This window comes from Caloenas nicobarica, chromosome 3 (genome assembly GCF_036013445.1).
Source record: "Caloenas nicobarica isolate bCalNic1 chromosome 3, bCalNic1.hap1, whole genome shotgun sequence".
Taxonomy (NCBI): Eukaryota; Metazoa; Chordata; class Aves; order Columbiformes; family Columbidae; genus Caloenas; species Caloenas nicobarica.
The window spans coordinates 38,833,718-38,856,254 of NC_088247.1; the positions used below are offsets into that span (position 1 = coordinate 38,833,718).

General features: G+C 39.2%; 1 protein-coding gene across 1 annotated transcript in view; it reads right to left on the reverse strand.

Moving 5' to 3' along the window:
- The window catches only part of RNGTT (RNA guanylyltransferase and 5'-phosphatase), a 181,805-nt gene that overhangs the window by 15,433 nt on the left and 143,835 nt on the right, over positions 1 to 22,537 (reverse strand). Inside the window, exon 14 of the mRNA XM_065630920.1 lies at positions 18,937 to 19,003. Within this exon, the coding sequence (XP_065486992.1) occupies positions 18,937 to 19,003 (67 nt within the window). The remainder of the gene's footprint in view (positions 1 to 18,936; positions 19,004 to 22,537) is intronic.

Here is a 22,537-nt window from a genome sequence, read left to right on the forward strand (position 1 = left end):
ATTATTAAACATGCTATGCAAGCATTATTAGAAAGGTGGGGGTAAGGAGCAAGATTATAAATTTATAAATGTTTTCAACATCTAGAAATCCTATTAATACTTGAAAACATTGAAATTTTACACAGAGAATGTGTGCATAAACTAAGACCAGAGCTACATAAACTTGCTTTTAATCTCTTATATTTAACACGTGTTTGAGTTTTTGCCTAGGATATATTTACAAAAAGTAGTATTTTTTTTTCCTTCATACATTTCAGAGGCATTACTCATAGATCTGATACTAGAACATACAGAGGTCTATGAGACTTGTAGGAAATAAAAATCCAGACATTCCCTATCCACCTCACTAGAATGAACTCATCAATGAAGTCTTCTATGAACCAAAGGGTCGAGCCAGAGAGGAGAGCTCAGTCTTGCTGATCATAGCTTTTATATGGTCTGTGTATTACTTAGTGTTTTTAAAACACTGTGAGATCTTGAAATCACGCAAGTCTCTTACAGCAGAATTACATCTTATTTTTTAGGGGAAATTTTCAGGTTTTGTATTTGTATTACATAAGCAAACAAGAACTTTGAATTTTCAAATATAGGATGACAAAAAAAGTCAGACTACAAGGATTTTTTTTAAATGTCGCCATTTCAAGGGGGTATTCTTACACCTGATTGCTGAGATTGGAGTTCATCTTCATTTTTTTAGCTGATGACACAAGATGAGTTTCAGGTGACCAGCAGAGACACTTAAGTGAGGGAGCTGATAAAAATGGAACACTGCAATAACGTAAAACACAAAGCTGAGAAGAGCCAAACAACAACAACCACCAAAACAATCTACTCAGCAGTGCTATAAAATCCAAATAACAAAGCAAATGTGTTGGGGGAAAAAAGCTGCAAAAGGCACGTTAGGGATTTTTTCATTGTATTTTTCATCCTTCTAAGATTTCAATTAGAAGGAAAATAGTCTCTTTTTTTTTCCATTACTGATAATACATCACAACAAAAAGATTAATAGCTGCTGACTTAACGCAGACTATCAAAAATTAGCTTTGATCAAAGCAACTGCTGTAGTGAAAGTCAACTGCCCTAACTCAGTTCTCAGCTGCCTTTATAGCATTGAGCTGGCTTGAACTCCCTCCCTTTCTTGAGTAGTTTGCCTTAAACTTCAAAGCCTTTGAGGCTTAAATCATGGAAAGCTTTTTCTCTCCTTCTTCAAAAGCAATTAAAGATGTTCAGTATCATCTGACCTATAATCTAAAATCTAAGCATGTAGGTCTTCTTCATCATTGCGGGGTTACAGAATGGAAGGGGCTGGAGAGGGAAGTTAATCGTGGCTCAGACACTGCAAATGGTTTTATGGTGCCTGCCAGATGATGAGGTCAGTCCCCTAAAAGAGAGGTAAGCAAGGGCTAATCTATCAATGGCACAAATCTCTCGGTAAATGAGGCTAGAGTGGAGTTCTTACTGCTTTACCTTTCACTGCAAGCCCCTCCTTTCCATTCCTTGTTATTAATGAATCTGCAGCATTGGGAAGCCAGATTTCCCAGGACACCAGGGTAATGGATGTGGGGTGGGACGATAGGCTGCAGTAATCACCAGCCAGAGGAACAGACAATATTCATGGACTCGGGAGAGTCATAACTGGCTTCAGAGGATTTTACGGATTTTGCCACATATGGCCTGAGAAACCTATAAACTTCTTGGTCCGTTCGGGCAGCAGTGTTCCTAGACAAATCAATAAGAATTTTATCCAAGTTTCTGGTTTACTATCAACTAAACGGGATTACAATTTTCAGTGGTGAGTGTTGACGACAAGAGGTAATTAACGGTTTGATAGCTGGCTGACACGCCAGAGGGCTGTGCTGCCATCCAGCGAGACATGGACAGGCTGGAGAGTTGGGCAGGGAAAAATTTAATGAAATATAACAAGGGAAAGTGTAGAGTCTGGGCAGGAACAACCCCAGGTTCCAGTATTAGTTGGGGAACGACGTGTTACAGAGCAGTGTAGGAGAAAGGGACCTGGGAGTCCTGGTGGACAGCAGGATGACCATGAGCCAGCACTGGGCCCTTGTGGCCAAGAAGGCCAATGGCATCCTGGGGTGGTTAGTAGGTCGAGAGAGGTTCTCCTTCCCCTCTACTCTGCCCTGGTGAGACCTCATCTGGAATATTGTGTCCAGTTCTGGGCCCCTCAGTTCAAGAAGGACAGGGAACTGCTGGAGAGAGTCCAGCGCAGGGCCACAAAGATGATGAAGGGAGTGGAGCATCTCCCTTATGAGGAAAGGCTGAGGGAGCTGGGGCTCTTTAGCTTGGAGAAGAGGAGACTGAGAGGTGACCTCATTAATGTTTATAAATATGTAAAGGGTGAGTGCCACAAGGATGGAGCCAGGCTCTTCTCGGTGACTGACAACCAATGATAGGACAAGGGGTAATGGGTTCAAACTGGAACACAGGAGGTTCCACTTCAATCTGAGAAGAAACTTCTTCACAGTGAGGGTGATGGAACACTGGAACAGGCTGCCCAGGGAGGTTGTGGAGTCCCCTTCTCTGGAGACATTCAAAACCCGCCTGGACGCCTTCCTGTGTAACCTCATCTGGGTGTTCCTGCTCTGGCGGGGGGATTGGACGAGATGATCTTTCGAGGTCCCTTCCAATCCCAGACATTCTGTGATTCTGTGGTCCTGCCAAAGCTCTGAAAGACAGGGAATCTGGGAAAGCCTGATGTACATGAGCACCCTTCTCAAGGCCTTGCTCATACACTTTGTTATTGTGTGGTAGATCAATAACAAAATAAGCAAATGACAATAGTTAGTCTTCATTCTTATTTCACAAAAGGACTTCACACAGCCTGCAAGAGCTAAGGCAAACAAAACCAAGAAGTGTCTCTTGAGTTTTCTAACCAGACGACCTCTCCAAAAACCTCCTCATCATAAATCTGGGGCAAGCAAAGATCTCTGCACGAGATGATTCCTAAATTCTCCAGAATTCAGGGCCTAATTTGAGCACTCTGCTGAAGTGCTACAGTTGTGTTTGAGCAGCTGTCCGTCCCCACCTGAGACCCAGGACTGAAACAGCATTAGTTCTCCAACAAATACAGCTGAAAACATTTGTTTTGCTTTCTGCATCTTGTAACAGCATTACAAGTAACATCATAAATCCATTCCAGAGCCAGCCAATGTCAGCAACAATTCCAGCCAGGAAAAAATAAATTCTTAAAGGCTTTCCTCTAAAAGAATAGGCAGCACTGGAAAGACATAAGAAAAGAGAAAGAAAAACCAGGTAACAACATGACAACTCTGTAACCTGTTGTCCAATCATCTCAAAGTGTAATTTTATATGTTAAACCAACTTCATTAGTTTATTTTAGTTAAAGGAGTTTTACATGCATAACTCTACAGTTGAAAAACCCAAGGTAAAAAGGAGTGAATTCGCCAAACAAGACTGCACACATTGGAGAAATCCATGAACTGAAATGGAAAGCTTTGGTTTGTAGTTTCCTGCTATAACTACTAGCACTAATTACAGATTATTTCCTTAAAGTTCTGAATGAAATATTAACAAGCTAGTAATTAAGTAATTCAGGGTCTGTTTGCTTTAGTGTTAGCTTCAGTATTGTAAGTCCAAAACCTCTGACTCACTGATCTATAAATGTCCTTCTAAATTATTCAGAAATGTCCTTTTGTTTTCCTTCTACTGAACTTAAGTTGCTCTGAAACATCTTTCTATGCATGAATGGTATCCAAAGTGTAACCATTGGAAAGAGAATGTAATGATGTAGGAAAACACAGTAACTGTATCTTGCATTACTGTGTAAAAGAACAAAAACATTCTTGTCTCTAATTCTGCTTTGCATATTCCTTTACATTGCTTTTACTATAGACTGGGCTCTTCCCCACATCCCATGCAGGTTTCGTCAGAGGTTGTGCTTGTATAAAAGAAATGCTACAACACTTGGTTAATCTGCCCCTGCACTGGTCAGCAATGAAGCGTGGCTAACCACAACCCACTAATGAAACGAAGTGGAAACTGGGCCGTGCTGGTCTGTATTACTATTAAATTACAACTGGGTAGGTTAACAAATGACACTGATTGGGCATTTTATTTCTTGTGTGGTGCAGCATTCATACGCAGGTGATGGGCAGCTCCCCGAGGCAGTGAGGACCATGGTTGACATTAATCACCTCTGGAAGGCTGCCCAAGTCCCAGTCAATGGAACAGCTGGAACAGCTGGATCAAGAGGCTTTCCAGCACTGCTTTGCTGCAGCCTCATCCCCTCCCACTTACAGCCCCCTCGGAGCCTTGGATGACCCAGTGAATAACTTCTGCAGAGCTGAGGTGAGAGAACTGTCCTCTAGCAGAACCCAGCTCTTTACTTCCCTTCTTTACCAACACTGGCTTCCCTGGTTCATGCACGAAAAATAGACAAAAATCTCACATCAATGCCTGTACAGAATCCAGCACGGCATCTCATGAATCTACCAACTGAGAACATACTAAAATATTTTTTATTACAACACATTAAGCTAAAATCAATAGATTCCTTTACCGAAACAGATTTAATACTTCAGCTAATCAAGGGAAAGTAACATTTTTCTGAAAATAAGTGACATTTCATTATAGCATTTGGTTGTAAAGTCACCAGCAGAAATTTTTCTATGTACCAATTAAACAGTAACTCAATGAAATCAGTAACAAAAAAGTAATATTGCATATTTACAGTTTCCTCCTCAGTAAATGAAAACTTCTGCAGTTCTTAGCAATACAAATAAAGTGTCTGCACAATGGTTCTAACAATGCTGCCACATCTCTTATCTCTCCTTTTCAAATCTTTCTATACTATTTTTCCCAAAGAGATAACATGCTATTTTCTCTACAATCAACCTTTTTTTTCCTTTGGAGAGAAGCAGAAGTGGCATTTTGAAAACTTCAATTTGCTGAAATATAATAGCACCACTGAGCTCTGTTGCTCTTCACTTTTATTCTCACTTCATGCTAGAAATGTACAACTGCAGTGTTTTACTATTGTCAAACAAAAAGTAAATAAATAATGGTTTGTGGACTATTACATAACAAGATCACTATTGTTCAACTGAGTTTTAGTACATATTTCTCTTTCTCAGATGTGAAATATTACAAATAATATAAACATTCTGAAATACTGTCAGGCAGAGGTATGTGTGACCCTTGCAATGAAAATTGTGAAAGCCAATTTGATGAAAAAAATCATTTAATTAACTATTTCACTGTGAATCATACAGAGGAACGAATTAAGAATGCAAAAAGAAATAATCTTACCTGATTTACTGTCTATATACAGCTTAATTTTTCCTAGGATTACTGCTTTCTAGGTATCAAAGGCATTCTTCAAATTGTACAGGTGCTATTTATCATTTTCTTGTGTAGGAGATAAGCATCCTTCTACTTTTACTAGTGTGAAATCTCATCTTTTTGCCTACAGGTCAGCCTTTCATGGGCCCAATCTAGTTTAATTCCACTTTCCTCCTTATTTGCTAACCCTTCTGTAAGAGCCACCAGCTTTCTCATCAGAGGTCTAACAGAGCCTAAGATTGCAGGACTTATCTGGTTTTACAGATTATATTGGAGGATAGAAATGGTGGAAAAAACGGATCTCTGGAAATCTATTAGCAGTAGCTAAAGTGACATCTAAGCCACAAGGCTTGTCGGTGTGAAATACTATACTGGAAATGCTCACCTGCAGTTAAAACAGTTGTACAGTAAGAATTTGGTTTTACTCCAGCCTTTAATCTCATAATTGGAAAAGTCCAGAGAGATGGGCCAGAGGAGTATTTGCACCATCACTCTAGGTACTTAAAATTCAGGAGCTGGTTTTGGTGTGTAACCCACTGAGAGAGACCAGCACCTCTAGCGAGCAATTTAAAAGACCCAGCAAAACAACTGCCAGGTGCTTTTCTTAGACATTCCCAGATTCACCCTTGGATTGAACTGTTTTCCGCTGTCTATCCAGGCAGCCTGTGGGCTATGTGTTGGCTGAAATTAGTTCATGTGACTATCCTCCTTTATAGGTATTATAATTAGACAGGATATTACCCACAACCCCTTTTCCTTTGTAAGCTGATATCCTGCATAATTACCTCGTTTGATATTTCTTCTACCTTCTGTGTTATTGTTTGTGGGCCTATTCTTTCATTTATCTAAATCTAATCTGCATTTGCCTTTTACTAGCCCTAAACCAGCACAGTACCTCTCAATACGATAATTTTTGCCGTCAACTGTTTTTCTCCAATCTCACCAGTATCTGACATTTAAAATATTTCTCATTTATGATGTTCACTATTCGTTTTATATATACTATAAAGAAAGGTCTCAGAAACAATTTCCTAGTCCAAGAATTTCCCTGTTATACCATCTCTCACCCTTTGCAACTTCAACATCTTGATTTATTCATGAGTAATTTATTTTAAAGACATTATCATCTGCATTTTGCAAAGGTACTGTAAGTTCAAGCTCATTTATCAAGTTCAACCTAATTTGTTCAGTTTAGACTCACAATAACTCACCTCTAAAAAGCTTAACAAATTCAGATATACTCTGCCTATAATATGTTTACAACAACAATTTGCTTTCACTTCTTCCTCCAAGCCTGATCTTGGCTGATGTTCTCATGATACTTTAAAAGAATAAACAATTAAGAAATGGTTAAAAAAGGACCTAAAAGACTTTGCCCAAATACCTTTTGTTGTCTCATTTGATTACAATGAATTTCTAATTGGGTTTGATTTTTATAATTTTATTTAGAAACTTTTTTCTTGTATCAATTCTTTCTCATTGACTGTTATCCATTCTACTGCCTTTATTTCACTTGCCTACAGTACCAACAAAAGCCTCTAAAGCAGAAAGAAAAGACGAAGAACTCATTTCAAAAATCAGAACAGATTAACAAAAAAAATATGCTAACAAATACAACTTTAAAATAATTATTTCTGAAGGAAAAAAATAAAACCACAAATTTAGGACACTACTTTCTCAGAGAAGAAAATTATCTATGACGAGCTTCCTAAATTGCCTAAAACTCTGAGAAACTTGAGCACGCTGCTATGCTGTTTGAGTATTGTATTCCAGTCAAAAGAAAATGCAAATGCAATCGCATTTATGGAAACTAAGCGTGGGGATGTCTACATCAAAGAAAAAACAGTCCCTGCTGCAACTCAGCCAAGCAGAGGAGCCGGCCCCATAAACAGCTTTTGTCATCAAGGTATCCTCAATTACTCAGAACAAATTATGCTCTCTGTGTGCAGGAGCACACCCAAACCAGGTCTGACAAAGCAGTTATAGCACAGGAACAGCTGCAGCAACAAATTACCATGTTCAAGAGCTTAAAACCATCACGGACAAATCATCCTCTTCTGCAAGATGATTTTTGGAAAACATAAGAAAGGAAAACAAAAGATGGTGCCAGCCCCAAATCACCCACGTACGGGAGCCAGAACACTCTCAAACGCTGAAGCCTGGGCAGGAACAATGTGACAAAGAGGACGAGGACAATAGCAAAGCACAACTTGCACCACAGCACGAGAAATCTGGCACTTTTACAAAGACCTGATCAGTTATTCCAACATGACAAGTATGAGGGCTCAATGCAATGCAGATGAGAAATATCTGCAATATCTATGCTCATTTATTGCTAAAACAAATCTCTCATTCCTGGTATCTTTCTCAGCAATTTTTAGCTGGTAGTGAGCAATAACTTTATGGTTCAGAGACACAGCTTAACCCTTTTGTTTTGCCGTTTCTTCAGTATGGAAAATAAACTACTTGTCCATTAATGTGTTATTTTAATGAGACATAATCTGCATGTCCTAATGCTCACATTTATCATAGTGTGTTTTCATACCACTGGGCACAGGAAAGCTACTGTAAGCACAATCTGCTATCACTCCAAAAATCCAGGTTTTTGTATGACTGCACTTCTCAGAGTAGTAGCTGTATGGGGTCAATGGTAAATATTTGAAAAACTACCTGGAAGGTAGCAAATTAATTCAAGGAGGAATGCTGAGACAAATAAAACAAAACAAAACAAACCACAAAAAACCCCCACCAAAACCCAACCAACCAACAACAAAACAAAACAAACCCCCCCCCAAAAAACGAAAAACAAAACCCAAACAAACAAAACAAGAAAACTCAAGTCTGATGGCACATATATTAGCTACTGCTTGTTTCATATCTCATTATTTATCAAATGAAACAAAACAGGAAACTCCAAATCAACCATCCCTAATGCAATAAAAAATTGCTGCTTGTCTTAAATCTCATCGGTATTACGACGAAAGTACTCAAACCAAAAAGGACTGAAGGAGAAAATATGAAAGGTCTTAGGGATTAATTTTGGAGGCTTTTCCTAAGAGTCACTGTAGGTGAGTGTTGCTGCTGGAACAGGGGCTGCAGACAAGACTAGAGGTGAAGGGAAAGTATCGATGTCACATCGTGTGATCGTGTTTTGTTAGTTCAGTGCTCGGGTGTTCCATGTTGTACACCCTTATGCATTGGTCTTCCCTTACTAATACCCGCAGTAACAACCCATTTCATGCCTTTACAAAGTCTCCTCGGTGTGTTTACATCCAACAGCTACTCACTGGCTGCTCTTCTTTCAGCCTGTTATTCAAACTTTGCTACTAACCTGGCCAGTGCTGCCACTTCTTTTCTTCTTTGCTATCATTCTTATAAAATTAGTTATATGGCTCTGAATAATCTTTAAACTTCTTAAATTTTATAGACATTACTCAGAATAGCAGCTTCTCTCAATTCCGCTTATGCTCACAGATTTTTAGTTTAAGCAGAAAATGCTTTATTCTCAACATATACCACACACTCCATTAAAAAATCCATAGTCTCATTACATGAAAATAGCTGCAGAATGACTTCAATGGGAAAAAAACCCAAAAAACCAACACCTTTCTTCTCCTAAATAAACATTTCAGTGCAGAAAACACGGCATGTTCTTTGAAAGAGGACCATAGGATCTCTGGAAGGTAATGTAATTCTACTTCTTAATGGAAAACAAGATGCATCTTTTCATATTTTTGATATTGTGAGAAAACCAGCCACTGACAAAGGTAAACATTTAATAAGAGAAAAAGAGATACTAAGAATGGAAGTATTGAAAGCCTTGTATAATGCAAGTTATGGGTGCAGCTATAGGAAAAGATAACGAGGAAGAACAGACTTGTTCTGATACTGTATGTTAATATTATAGACTGAAACGAAGCTCTATTCAAGCAGTAACACCAGAGGCCCAGAAATATCCAACATCCAATGAACACAATAAACTATGCAGTTTTATATATCCTTAAGAACTAGTTATACTTCACAGTAGTGACTGCGTCACTATAGTCTAGAACGTCTATAGTCTAGAATGTCAGAGAACCAGAAAAATTCAGGTTTGAAGGGACATCCAGCCATCACCCACTCCAATCGCCTGCCCTAGGCTGGGTTCACTTTAAGGATGAGCCAGGTTGCTCAGGGCCCTTTCAAGTTAAATTTTGAAAATCTCCACAGAGACTTTACAGCCTCTCCAGGCAACTTGCTGCTGTGCCCAACCAACCTCACCGTGAAAATGTTTCCCTTACGTCCAAAAGGGACCTTCCCTCTTCTTCCCCGTGCATCTCTGAGAAGCGGCTGGCTCTCTTTTTTCTGCAGTCTCACTTCAGGTAACGGAAGATTGCAATTAGTCCCCGCTCTTCTAAACAAACCCGATTTCTCTAAGTTCTCCTCACAGGCCTGATGCTCTGCCCTTCACCGTGACCCCTGCAGGAACCTCTCCAGTGGGGTGACTTCTCTTGCACCGCAGAGCCCCAAACAGCACCCAGTGACCCTAGATGTGTCTCCCAACATCTCGAGCAGAGAACAGTGACCTTCCCCGACCTGCTGGCTCTGCTCCAGCTCACACAACCCAGGGCAGGGTCGGCCTTGACCAGCGCGAGGGCACACGGCTGGTTTGCATCCAACCTGCTGCCCCCAGGACCCTCGGGTGCTTTTCGGCAGAGCTGCCGTGGGGGTTTGCTCCGTCCCCCATGCAAACCCTGCGCTTGCTGCTCTTAAACTTCATGGGGTTCCTTTGTCAGCACTTGTTTTTCTAAGCTTTTTGAGAAATGAGGTATTATCATACTGATTTTCTACTGCTAGGAGGTATTTGTATTCCTAAGCCCAGGAAATGGAAGGCTTAAAAAACTGCAATCTGTTCATTTTTATAATACTCATTAAAAGCATTTGAAGTTTTTTTTTTTTCCTTGAACAGTTAATACAGAAGTAAATAGAAAACGTAAAAAAAACCCCAATAAATTAAGATCTACAATCAATTAGCTATTATTTTAACCTTTCCAGAAGGCTTAATTTACCCTGTGCTTAGCAAGAACAAACTTGGATTGATTTTCAAAACAAACTCCTAGAAGCAGAAATAACAAAAGCTGCCCAATAACCAAAAAACCCCCCAAAAAATCATAGTCCAAAACCAAGCACCAATTATTCTATCTTATTGGCAGCAACACCAGAAAACTGGAGAGGTAACCTTCCTAATTCTGTGGACTTTCATGGAACACCACATGCTTTATAAAGAACATTTTTTTAAACTGAATTCATGGGCATAATCATGACAAAAAAGTAAAATGGGGACTATCTGATCCATCAGAACAGAGCAGATTTATAAATTATAGCTCATTAACATTTTGTTCTTAGGGGCAGCAATTGTGACAGCATATAAAATCACGGCTTCAGTTTTTGCAGTGCTCATGCAGATTTTCTAGTCGTTATTCTTTTTCTGTTTACATGACCAGCTCCAAGGCTAGATTATTATTATTTATTTTTAGTATTTTTTTTCTCCTCAGTGTGTCTACAGATAGTAAATATGCCCACTGTATGCTGGCATTTACTGTAATATAAACGTACACATAAAATATATTACTATTCATTTACACTGTTGGTGTCTGACATTCCCAGGCAGGACTGAGGACTCTAATATTCCAGGGACTACACAAACACACAGGCAGTCAGGACCCCTTGCCCTTCAGACTTAGCCGTTGCGCTTGAGCAAAGCTGCAACAAGGAATGTCAAGATGTAGAGAAATGAAGGGAAGTGAAGGCATAAAGAATTAAGCCCTTTTTTTTTCTTTCTTAATTAATTCTCAAAGCAATGGCTCAAAAGTATCCTATTTTCAAAATGAGCTAAATTTGCTACCTCTAACAACCATGTAACTCAGGAATGAGCAGCGAGTGATTTCTTGCTAGCACCTTACAACATTTTCTAACTTGCAATTTGTTCAGTAAATTCTCTCCAGCACCTCCCTCATCTTCTTTACAACATATAAACTGCGTAGATAGGGCAGTTTTTTACCTCTCAGAGTTTCTGTTACTACTGTCACAAATTCAGAATTTTGTTTTTGAATATGTTCAGATTAATGTTTAGGACACAAAGTCAAACAGAGTCATCCTGAACTTGAGACAGAAGATTGCGAGATGTGTAACCACTCCAGGTTCTGTCAGGTTCACTTCAAGTCCCAGGCTGCCCTACTGAAAACCCTCTCACTGCTGAGAATTAACTTTATTTTTAATGTAAAAGCTCCCTGCATTCCTGAGGAAGGCAAACACAGCCCGTAACCCTGTGCCAGGTAACTTTTCATATATCCCAGACCATGCGAGCACAATGAAGATAAAAACTAAGGTGTTGAACTTGACTCAGTCCTTTATGTGAAATCAGTGCAGAAGTGGAAAAGGAGGACAGGTTCAGGCACCAGGAGGCATTATCTCAGCACTGTATGACTTCCCATAAGAAGACCGTACATCATCATCTTGTAACGATAAACATTAGGAACCAAGCTTAAATTCTCACTCCACTGAGAAATTTATTGTCAAAGATTACCTGGCAATCAGCCCCACTTTTTAAGTGTTGGTGCTAAAACACCTTCCATGTGTTGATTTCTGCATGACACACAAATATAGGTGGTTTCCACAAAAAACAAACACAATAAGAAAAAGGAGGAGGATTTCCTTATGCAGGTTCTCATCAGCCCAATAGTAGCAATTCCAGTGATGCCCAGTGCAGCTTCTATGTCTAGCAAGACGATGTGAAAATCCTAGTGTAATATCCCACAAAACTATAAAACATCAGTCACCCACCAGTTCTGTTTGCAAACTGTTAACAAGAAAAAATACATATTATTAATGTTGATAACTTTATCCTAAAGATATAGTTTGAACTTCAGAAGAGGTAGAATATTATACAGCTTTATTCTCCGTTTGTGTGTTTTAATTCAGAGTGACTGTGTTTAATGAAATGTGGAGATTTAGATTATCTGAGTTTACCTTTTTCTTTCACAGTCATCACATCATATAATTATCACACTCCTAGTCAACACTATAAAGGTGTTTGTTCTTGGTGGAAATATGATCCACATCTGTAGTTCTCAAAAGCATTCTTCAGCTTTCAGAATAAAATTATTTCTGTCCAGCATAATCCATTTGTTCTCGTATCATTACTTTCTTAGTCTAAAATAATCGTCTCCTATTTTTCCCCTTTCTACCCACGGTAACTCTGCTAATATGAAGATGAAATAATCCTTCTCTGACACTTTCTTGCTAAACTAACAAGCAACTTAACACTATTTCTTTTTAATTTGACAGGCCTCTGTTCAACCCAGTGGTGTCTCTTCCTTTTTGAAATCATTTGTCTTCAACATGAGCAAGCAGAATGAAATACCTACAGATAAATCTGTATTTCTGTTTTCTCAGGAATGTCTCACTCCGGAGATTCTAAGGCTGTATTTGTCTTTTTATTCAAGGTGAAGACATGATATACTTATGTTTATTCTATGACATTTCATAACACATACAATACACAAACAGCACAAAAGAGTAGGAAGGGGAGATAGGCAACAGAAACAAAACTCAGATATGATTTCACGATAAACTGGAACTCCTTTCCTGCTGTAGTACTGGAAGCAAAAACCTCTATCAATAGGTAGGGAAGTCCAATAAGCAAAGCATCAAATAATTAGGGCACCAACATACTCTTACTGGCTGTCAAGAGGCACAGAGGGAAAATTTTTACATCTATTTTGCTAAAAGACTGTACAGACCACACTGTTGTGGAGCTCTGTCAGGACAGCAACTGAGTGCATGGGGAAAGTTGGACTAATTCTCCTCCTAAATTTGAAGTAGTCTGAAGAGCTGTACCCTGAAAAGTTCCTCCATATCTGTCCTCTGTGATTAGACAGTGGCAGTCCACCCAGCTTTGCGATCACTAATTGGTAGTAGAAGTCATTGTCACACAGGCAAGAAAAACACGCCAGCTACAGACAAGAAATCAGCAGTTAATCCTAGCTTAAGGTTTGTTCTTTGCTCTTGAAAGCAGCAAGCTCACCAATTCTTGCCTTTACCCTCTTTCAGTATAAGATTATTTGGTAAATTGTGGGCAATCACTTCAGTAATCATCTACAGATGTTTGATGTTGCTGAAGGAGTCACGAATGAGGTCTAGCCTGGTTCTCAGCCATCAGTCCAGCCCATATGTCCGGACAACGGTAAAGCAGCTGTGTTGAAGACGTTTCAGCTCTTGGAAACATTACAGTAAATTCTCTGAGGTGTGCTAAGTTGAGAGTGGACCTCAAAGTAAAGGTAGATGGATTTGTATCTGGAGGGCCTACTGGTTTTGATGTGATATGATCAATTATTCTGGGGCAATTACCTGTTGCAAGGCAGAACTCTGCTATACTTTAACGTGTTTTAATTTAAAAGTGTATTTGCTGGGGGAAAATGAGGCAGTTGGGCAAATAATAGCTTAGAACCAAATCGTAATCCTGGAGCGCGGGCGGTAGGTTTAGCTGTCTCAGCAATCAGCGATACCATTCTCAAGTTTAATAAAATCCCAGGTAACAGGTACCGAGCTGCAGGTCGGAGCAGAGTGCTCGATTCCTTGCTAGTCCTTGACAGCAAGACTGCTGCAGCTACAGCAGCAAATTCCCTAGAAGCAGACTTAAAACTTTCAGAATCTTTCCATCGGGCTCCTACCATAGAAACAAAATACTAAGAACACATCACTGTTTCCAAAATACTCCTTTCTCCACAACTGTCTTCATATTCTATTAAATGGAGCAATTCCATTTTGAACAAAGTAGTATTTATTATGAAACTTTTTAATAACTACTCTTAAAATACTAAAAATAAAATTGCAGTAATTAATCTTTATTTAAATGGTAATTTATTGTGTTAAGAGCCCAAAATGAAACTAGTCATTAGCTCAATAGTAAAGACTGCCAGAAACTTCATTACTGATTAATAATGGAGAACATAGTGTACTGAACAGTTTCCCCTAAACCCAGAAGCATCCAGGAACTGAACTGCAAAAACTTTCAATCCTAATAAATTGGTTAAGCAATATCATTTTCCTTATAGTTCTAACTACTGGATATAGCGTAGCTAAGTTTTCATTCTGATCTACGTTGATCAAATATCTATTTTGAAAACAACGGGTCATATCCATTATGAAGACTTCTTGTTCTGTAAACAGGCTAAAATTTTTATAACATACCTTTCCATCAGGTGAATATTATGCATGCTGGGACAATGAAATTAGTTACTTCTAATAAACACAAAATTTCTATGATAAAATTTTTGCTTTAATAGCTTCATTGTTAGTAAAAGAATACAAACAATATTTAATGCTAATAGATTTAAGAAAGTTTGCCAGTTGATTCCAGCTGATGTCAATACTTCATCTTGTTGATCAAGATTATCACTTAAGAGAAACCTTCTTCCTTTCATCTAGTTTCCAAGAGATATTTAATAAATACAACCACTTAAGATCCAAAGAAAGCTGCAAAGCACTGAATTCCTCCAAAGTTCTTGAATGAATGCAGAAGTATCACTGTAAATACTACTACTGTAACATAGCTCCTTAAATGGGAAAAGATACGAAAAGTGAACATTTATGGTGAAACTGTTCTATGTCACTTTTGAGCAGATGCTAGAATAAATTAAAATAATTTCATTTAAAAATAAAATAAAATTATAAGAGGAATTACCCTATACGAAACTGATTCCTTAAATATAACTTTAAAGAACAGGCCTCTGGAAATAAAATGAGAATTCATTGCCGCAGAGAATTTGACTTTCAAATAATTAATTCAGCAGCGAACCAAAATAGCGATCATTTTTAGGAGCCACTGAACTTACTGAAACTCAGTGAATATTACTCTAGGACAAAAGCAATCCCAAGCCTTATGCAATAAGTGAAAAGTTCTGTTATCATGAACTCTGTTCACAAAGTAGCAACATATAAAATCTTGCAATATCTATCAACTGGCACATTATGGGAAAAGAAAATTTCCAGGCAGATCTCTCTAGCCAGGAAACATGTTTTTTTTCCATTTCTTCTAATCTACCCAATCTTCTAATCTAATACAAGATTCAAAAGCTTGAGGAGTGAATGCTTCACATTCCTTTTGTATAATGAAGTACAGAGATCAAACATCTATCAAGCACAACCGCTGATACTGCTGAAAGTAAGTCAGGAGAATCAGGTAATTTTGGTTAATCTTACCAGCTCATCTATGTCTCAGAAACATTATAAATATTAATATATATAAATATTAATGAATTATTGCATGTAAGAAAGACAGATATAGAAAAATCATCCTAGAAGAGATGTTAGTATTTCAAAATCTCTTCCCAGACGTGCCATCTACAGTCTTCACCATCAAAGACACTGATGCAATTATTTTCTTGTACAGTTCTGGAAAAATCAAGCTTGTTTGCTTTTGGAAATGGATACTTTGATAAGGAGTTCCTCCCTCTGCAGTTTTTTAAATGTACAGAAATTGAAACACGAATTTATGAGTACTAGCATGGCAGTTTATATGTTTACTATGAATATTTCAAAGGCTTGACAACATTCCTATTTGTCCAACTGAAAGTGCAGTAAAATGCATTGGAAGTACTGCCGTATAATAATGGTACACTTTGGGTAATAAATCTACAGCGACAGAGGAGTGTAGTTGTTTGGGGCATTCCTTAATGCACACGTTTGGCAAGAAATGCCATATCTTAATAGAACACATAATACTTGGGATGTTTACAAATGAACATGAGTGAGTCATTTGTATAGCAAGAGTGACCAATCCATCACACGGAACAAAAGCATATCTGAACTAAAAGGTTACGATGGCTCTGCCTTATTCCAGGACCAAATGTGGTTCACAGGTCTTTACCTGGTGGAACCATTAGCTACCATGTATAAAAGACCCGAAGAACTGCTGGGGGAAGAATGAAAGAAACTTTTGTCAACAGAGACCATTGTGTATCTCCAGAGTACGTACATTTCTTTTCACAGCACCAACTCTCAATGTGAATTATTACTCTACATTTTTGGTGCTGCACCAATTCCTCCTGCTGTCACGCAGCCAACATCCTTCTAGAATCTCCAAGCAATCAGACAGGAGCCTCAATTAGAAAAGCTTATTGTTTTTGTTAACTGCATGCCATTTCCCAGTTGCAGCTGATAATCCAAACCACAAAGAGATGACACTGAAAATCTAGTTCAACTTCAGGGTTACCTTTAGCATCAGAAACAAAGCAAAGCAGCAGTGTGCAAATATATACCTGTATATATTCCTATAGCTCCAAAAATAAAAGTGATGTTTAACAGAGTACAGCTTGTGGAATTAGCTTATTCAAACATGTCTATGTAATCTACAGTAACTTAGTAGATAATAAGCTTTGTTTTTCCTAGGTAGTAACTGAAAGTTATTTTGAATATCCACATTACCTGTTCTGCGGTGAACATAAAATTTATGATGAGACTATACCAGTGAGATATTACCAGAAAGTCTAATATTAACCTACTCAAATGTATGTCAGATATTTATCAAGCATTGTACCATATATAAGGTAAGAACAGGAAAGAGAACAGAAAACGTTATCGTGCCCATGTCTTGAATATTGTGCCATTCCCTACCTTAAAAAAGGCAACGGTAGAACTATAGAAGGGTACGAAGAACAAAAATGGTGTTGATTGGAGATACGGAATGATTGGATACAGGGATTAAATAGATCGAGTTTTTGTAGCTTGGAAGATGCAAGATTGGGGTAATGCAGAAGAGAAGATAAAGTCAGGAATAGAGAACGACTGCTCACCATTTCTCCTCACATAAAGGCTAGGCTGAACCAAAATGTTTAAAGTAAATAACACAACACCTTAACTCACAGTGATAAGCATGGCTTTGTATGTTGAAAATTTAGTGGAAAATCCCTTAGGCCCACTCAGGGAGGAAGGTCCCACTTAATCTATTAAGCAGCAGGATGCAGATAAAACTTCTAGCACCCAAGGCCCTGCACGCAAATTGCAGGAACCTGGATACGTATTTTGTATTTATCCCAGTTTTGCACTCTTTCCCTCAACATTTGCTAGTGATATAACTCAGTCCTGCAGTTTGGTCCTGCACAGCATCTGCCTTGCAGCTGTCCTGGAGCAGAAGGGCTTCTCCCTGGCTGAAGTGATGGGAGGAGGACCCTGCTGACTGCAAACAGCTCAAAACGAGTGCAGTGAACACCTCTGCTCTCTCAAACCCATCCAGTGAACTTACAAACTCTTCATAACCATAGGGAAAACCTCCCCATTTTGCCACTTATTATTAGAAGCGGATGAGGCAGGTGAGGGTGGGATTGGGGCCTCATTTGGAAGGGGAGAAGAGAGTGAGAGAGCTTTTATAAAGCATTTAAACAAGCACTATTCTGAAGAGTTACCACCAAAAATATACAAGCTTATTTGTTACAACACTTCTTGCAAGATGTTTCATGCAAGGAACATTTAAATTGTTTGGTTATTAGCCAAACTGAATAATATACATGTAGGAACTGGGGAGATGAGAGAAAAGGAACAGGGAGGATGAAAAGCATGCATCTGTTATTTTTAAGTAATTTTAAAACAGTACTAAGGTTTAAGTTATAAAATACAAGTATTTCCTAGTTACGGTTGGGAATACTGGTCTTTAGCAATGTAATGAGGGATGGCAAAGGAATACATCTGAGTTTTAGAAATTAAGTTTCATTTTGATGTAAAACTAAACAAGGGCTTTTAAAATTCTGAGAGGCAAAGGATGTGCACACGACAGAGGGAACAACGCTGCCAAGAGCGAAGAATATATACTAATGACAGGTCTCACCTGGGACATGGGAACATTTCAGCATTCTAAAATAGATATCGTATTTCCACATCTCAGTTAATGATTGACAAGCTAAAGCCTCCCTCTCTTTGTCCTAAGCAGCAGCCAAATGAAACTAATCAAAATCAGTCCATATATTATTGTAAAACATTTTTGTTTGCAAGTGACGTGACAAAACTAATTAGCAACTGCCAATTAGAAATGTTTAACTATTATAGCTCAACTGAAGGAAAATAAACAGTAAGTTGTAAAAGACAACTGATTTTCCAGCAATTGCATGAGTCTTTCATAATATACCTAATAATACTGGGAAAACAATCTGTGCTTTTTACTGCAGTGTCTTCCTTGCCAAGGATCACTTAAAGAATTACAGAGTTCCAAAAGTGGCTTTGTTGTGAAATGTCACTGACAAGGTAACAAAAAACCAAATCAAACCAAAACAAAAACAACAAAACCGAAAACAAAGCATACACACACAAAATCTAGAACATTTTTCTTCTTATAATTAAACCAGAGTAAAAATTAATCAAAAGATGACAGGAAAAACAAAACTTCTTCGACAAGTTAAGTACACAGATGTAACTATGTAACTAGAAGCAAACCCAGAATATGGTAAACATCACCAAAGTAGCACGATTTCCCATTATTTTTCCTGAAGCTGTACTGATAACTTGAAGGACTCTAAATCAAGACTTAAATCACACAGAAGTGAAATAATTTAAAAAGCCACCCCACCCCTTACTTATTAATCATACCTTAATTTGTGCAAAAGGTCTGTCAAAGTTTCCAACATAAAGAAGACCAACATTCTGGGTGAGCAGCCTAAAAAAAAATAAAATAAAATCTTTTAAGATATCACTTTACATCCATGTTTTTTTAAAGTCTCCAGTAGTTGTTACTGAACTGTCGCAGGGTATCAAGCTTTATTATGACGGCAAGAGCTACCTTTGCAAATCTGATTACACAATTCTATTTGAACTACTACAAAACCAGAAAGTAATGCATTAAAGATGGATGCACACCAGAAATTTGTCTTTATGGGAGAAGCAGCTGCTCAACGAAATAATTTCACAGGTTTCTTTGTGATGGATGTCATTCAGTAACACGGTAGAACAGCAGGTGTGTGCCTTTGGTATTTATTAGAGACCATTAGAGACAAAGGGAGAGCAAGAGAAAAGACTAGTAAACACACATTCAGAGCAGCAGGCTTAAGAGCTAAAACAGATTACGGCAAATAAAAGTACGCACAGTAATACAAAAATGACAGCACTACAAGTAGAGAAATAATGGAGAATTTCTGCAGTATTGTCTAATGGCTTCCTAAAGAAACAGAGCCCCAGATGCAGTTTGTGTCAATTGTTCTCTTCAGCTCTTTACAAAGATGTTGTGTACACCACCAAGATCCAGAGGGACAGTGGGATAAGTTGACTCAAATGACTGTTGGTACTTCTGGAAGAGATTCAGTCGGGCTTCTGCAGATATCGTGCAAGTCAATGTTATTACTACACAAACTCCAAATCCCAGAGGAGCATTCGGGTGCTGCTGCTGTGAACAGGCAGACAAGAACAGCACTGGCCAGGGAAAAGGTCAGGAGAGCAACGTGCTGTTCAAACTGGACAACCACGATGTTCCCCTTGCTAAGCAAAGGCATCGTGGTCGCCACCTCCACTTCAGAGGCTCCAAAAGCGTTGCCCTGAAGTACAGAAATCCCATGAGGAGAACTCTTCGATGACAGACCATTGAAAGAGTTTCTGACTAAAAAGGACATCTTAACCCATCATAATCTTCAGTAGCTGCACGTTTTCATAAAGGGTTTGCTATTTTGTTTTCCTTCAATTTTATATTCCATTCCCGTTAGCACATACGGATTAAACTTCCCCCTCTCCCCCCTTAACTAGAAATAATCAGAAAATAAGTAGGAATGTAGGCATCATTCCCCTCAAGTCTAACACTGAGATGTCTCTTTCTTTATATACTTTATATACTTCTAATTAATAGTGAGTTACACTTTTTTTCTATACATAACCATGTCATTTTCTAACTAATATCTCACCATTTCCAGGCTTATTTTCATAAACAAAAGAAAACAGAAGCTTAGACAGCAGTAACTATTGTTTTGGCCTTCAGTCCACATAATGTACCCATCTTAGTATGATTCTGATTCTTCCCAGTTCTGACAGCAATACAATATATATGACCTTCAACTGGTTCACCAACAGTGGGAACTGGTGGAACTTGGCAAAATGGCAAAGTCAAAACATTCACGCGTATCAAACAAAAGTAAGAAGTGGTGTCGAACTGTATATCACCTTCAAAAATGCTTTTGTAATTACAGAGAGCACACAACAATTTCCTGGGCATTGACAGAAATATCCAAAGGAAGGAAAGATCAGTAAGGGTCAAAACAGATCAGTCGCAGCATGGACAGGCAAGTGGCTTCTTCCCTTTACCGACCCATGTGCCTGACTCCAATGGGAAGACCTGTACTGTTCCATGATAGTCCTGCAGTACTGACATATACAAGGCAGGATGAGCACCTCAAAATCATTTTCAGTCACAATAAGTCAAATTCATTCAGAATGCAGGTATTCAGAGCTGAAAAAGCCAGCATATTAATCAAAGCTTATCCTAGGAGTATAAAGCGAACTCAAAAAATATTTAAGCGTTTTCTAAATGAAAAGAAACATATGGGAAGTAATTAGCAGAAAAGGTTAGAATCTGTAAAGAGGATCCAGAGTATGTCACCATATTTGAGAGAGGTGCACCTTAAAGCAAAAAAAGTATTGTTAAAAAGATCCACACATAATTTTTGTAAGGCAGAAAAGAAAAAAAAATCCACAGGCTGTATTTCTAGGAAGGGACCTAAAAAAACCAGAAGACATAGAGTGTGATTATTCCCAGTGTCATTATGTGGTTACTCATAAAATCATTTAGGTTGGCAAAGACCTTTAAGATCACCGAATCCAACTGTTAACCTAACACTGCCAAATCCACCACTAAACCATGTCCAGAAGCACCACATCTTCACGTGTTTTAAACACCTCCAGGGATGGTGACTCCACCACTTCCCTGGGCAGCCTGTTCCAATGCCTGAAAACCCTTTCTGTGAAGAAATTTTTCCCAATATCCCACCTAAACCTCCCCTGGTGCAACTTGAGGCCATCTCCTCTTGTCCTATCACTTGCTACTTGGGAGAAGAGACCAACACCCTCCATGCTACAACCTCCTTTCAGGTAGTTGGAGAAAATGATAAGGTCTCCCCTCAACCCCCTTTTCTCCAGGCTAAACAGCCCCAGTTCCCTCAGCTGCTTCTCATCAGACTTGTGCTCCAGACCCCTCAGCAGCTTCATTGCCCTTCTCTGAACTCTCTCCAGCACCTCAGTGTCTTTCCTGTAGTGAGGGGCCCAAAACTGAACTGAACAATTCAACGTGCGGCCTCACCAGTGCTGAGTACAGTGACACAATCCCTTCCCTAGTCCTGCTGGCCACACTACTCCTGATACAAGCCAGGATGCTGTTGGCCTTTTTGGCCACCTGGGCACACTGCTGGCTCATGTTCAGCCGGCTGTAAATCAGTGTCTCCAGATCCCTCTCTGCCAGGCAGCTTTGCAGCCACTCTTTCCCGAGCCTGTAGCGCTGCCTGGGGTTGTTGTGACCCAAGTGCAGGACCCAGCACTTGGCCTTGTTGAACCTCATACAACTGGCCTCAGCCCAATGATCCAGCCAGTCCGGATCCCTCTGTGTGGCCTTCCTACCCTCCAGCTGATCAATACTCCCACTCAATTTGGCATCATCTACAAACTTACTGAGGGTGCACTTGATCCCCTTGTCCAAATTGTTTGGACAAAGATCTTAAACACAACTGACCCCAATACTGAGCCCTGGGGAACACCACTCATGACCGGCTGCCAACTGGATTTAACTCTATCCACCACAACTCTTTGGGCCTGGCCATCCAGCTAGTTTTTTTATCCAGCAGAGTATGCCTGTCCAAGCCATGACCAGCCCGTATCTTTAGGAGAATGCTGTGGGAAACAGTGTCAAAGACTTTACTAAAGTCTAAGTACACAACATCCACAGCCTTTCCTTCATCCACTAAGAGAGTCACCTTGTCATAGAAGATCAAGTTGGTCAAACAGGACCTGCCTTTCATAAACCCATGCTGACTGGGCCTGACCACTTGGTTGTCCTGTATGTGCCATGTGATGGCACTCAAGATGATCTGCTCCATGACCTTCCCTGGCACTGAGGTCAGACTGACAGGCCTGTAATTCCCCAGATGTTCCTTCCAGCCCTTCTGGTAGATGGGCATCACATCTGTCAACTTCCAGTCAACTGGGACCTCCCCGGTTAGCC